Source organism: Chinchilla lanigera, unplaced genomic scaffold, assembly GCF_000276665.1.
Source record: "Chinchilla lanigera isolate Chin_1 unplaced genomic scaffold, ChiLan1.0 scaffold00131, whole genome shotgun sequence".
Lineage (NCBI taxonomy): Eukaryota > Metazoa > Chordata > Mammalia > Rodentia > Chinchillidae > Chinchilla > Chinchilla lanigera.
The window spans coordinates 1,891,397-1,893,654 of NW_004955532.1; the positions used below are offsets into that span (position 1 = coordinate 1,891,397).

At 39.1% G+C, this 2,258-nt stretch overlaps 1 protein-coding gene across 3 annotated transcripts in view; it reads left to right on the forward strand.

Moving 5' to 3' along the window:
• Rbm6 (RNA binding motif protein 6) overlaps positions 1-2,258 on the forward strand; it is a 102,758-nt gene that overhangs the window by 79,603 nt on the left and 20,897 nt on the right. For all 3 annotated transcript variants that reach the window (XM_013507616.1, XM_005410236.2, XM_013507617.1), the window contains one exon: positions 458-532. In XM_013507616.1, coding sequence (XP_013363070.1) covers positions 458-532 — 75 coding nt within the window. The remainder of the gene's footprint in view (positions 1-457; positions 533-2,258) is intronic.

Below are 2,258 nucleotides of genomic sequence, written 5' to 3' on the forward strand. Positions count from 1 at the left end.
AGATTGATCAAACAATTACAGACAATAAAAAGTAATAATAAAAATACCTTAGAGGGGCTGGGGATTTAGCTCAGCGGCAAAGCGCCTGCCTGGCAAGCTCAAGGTCGTGAGTTCGGTTCCCGGTAATGGAGAAAAACCAAAAAAAAAAAAAAAAAAAAAAAAAAAAAGAGTACACTGCATGACTTCTAAAAGAGTAGGCTTGGCCTTGCCTGCCCAAGGACAGCACCCCAGCCTGCTGGAGCCGAGGTCGAAGACTGAATTCACCTTCTCCTACTCCCTTCCCTAAGCTTAAGCTCTTTCTGCCACAGTGTCCCAAGTCTGTGGCTTCATTTCCTTTTGCTGATACATGAGCTTACAAAATGTTTCAGCTTGGGGACTGGAAAGGCTCTCTGTGCCTTCTTATCTGTCTCTGTTTCTTTTGGGGTAGATGTTGACGGCTTCAATCTTTATCTTTCAGGGAACTGTACTGATCCATGACAAAGAAGTCACTCTCGAGTATGTATCAAGCCTGGATTTTTGGTACTGCAAAAGAGTAAGTACCAAGAAGTCTTTTCTTTAGCAGTAAGCATTCTGCATAGCAGGACGTGGTATGTTCAGGAATGTTGCCCATTAGCACTGCATTGCCAGAGACAAAGTTCTGCTCCCTGAGTTCCGTTCGGTTCAATTAAACTGGAGGTCAGAGCAAAGTCATCCACATTTCCCGTTTTTGAGGTGCTGCATTATGTTGGGCTTGTATCCTCACTGGCATTGCATATACTTTCCCAGGTATATGCCAGTATATACTTTCCCAAGGGCATATGCCAGTGCCTCTGTTGATTATGAAGAGAGTAACAGTTACTCTTACAACCTCAGCCACCCTTTCTGATGGTGGTCATAAGGAAATTATTGAAAAGGTAGATTTGGAGAGCCTGGTTGTTTGGAAGCTATACACAAAATTTATAAGGCTAAAGAACTTGAGGTGCTATGGCATTTTACCTCTTAATTAACTCTGTATTATCTTAGAGTATTGTGTTTAAATATTTTAGGGGTTTTTTGTTTTGTTTTTTTGTGGTACCAGTACTACAGATATTGAACCCAGGGCCTTCACACTGAGTTATATTCTTGGCCTTCATTTTATTTTTTATTTTGAGATAAGTTCTCATTAAACTGCCCAAGCTGGGTTTGAACTTGTGATCTTCCTGCCTCAGCCTCCCAGAGTATTGGGAATACAGGTGTGTGGCACCATGCCTGGCTTAGGCTATACTTTTATTAGAAGACCAGTTTGTTTGCAGTGAGTCTGACCATACAACTTCAGTTTTTATTGCTATAGGTTAACTTAAAAATAATTATAAAAATTTATAATTTCTGAATTATTATTCTATTAAAGAACTTGATAATTCAGTAAAAACTTAAGCTTGACACTTTTGTTGGTCTCAATTAAATACAGTCAGATAACTATGATTGTCATTCTCCAGAGCTCTCATATTTCATAGATATACTGCCTTAAAAGCATTTAACTTTTAAAAAAAAGCATTTAACTTTTTTTAATCTACCATGATAAAATACACAGAACATAAAATTTACCATTTTAACCACTTAAAAACATACAACTCTTACTCATGAGTTTGAGGCAAGTCTGGGTAACATAGCAAGACTGTTTCAAAAAGAAATCAGTGGTATTGGGTACCTTCACAGTACAGTGCTATGTCTAGTTCAGAACTTCTCTTTTTTGGAATCAAACTCAGAACCTTGCACGTGTTAGGCAGGCACCTTACCACTCAGCCACACTTCTAGCCTTCCCCCACCCCTTAAATGTGTATAAGCAGTACTCATATTAGCCATAAAGAGAAAGCTGTGCAAAGTCATAAACTTATAAATGGACAAACAAAACTGGTATATAGTATATCCATAAAATGGAATATTATTTGGCAATAAAAAGTAATGGAATACTGATACATTCTACAACAGGGATGAACCCTGAAAACACTGGTGCAGACAGATGTCCACATGTATTGTACTATTCCATATGCCTGGTAGTGACATCAGGAAATAACTCTACTAGGTGTCTTTTGGGGTAACAAAAATGTTCTGAATTTAGATTGTGGTGGTAGTTGCACTATACAGTTGCAGCTGGGCCTGGTGGCATATGCTTGTAATCCCAGCACTTGGGAGGCTAAGGCAGGAAGATCACTATAAGTTCAGGGCCAACCTGAACTACACAGCTACATCCTGTCTCAAAAAGAAAGGGAAGGAAGGAAGGAAGGAAGGAAGGAAGGAAG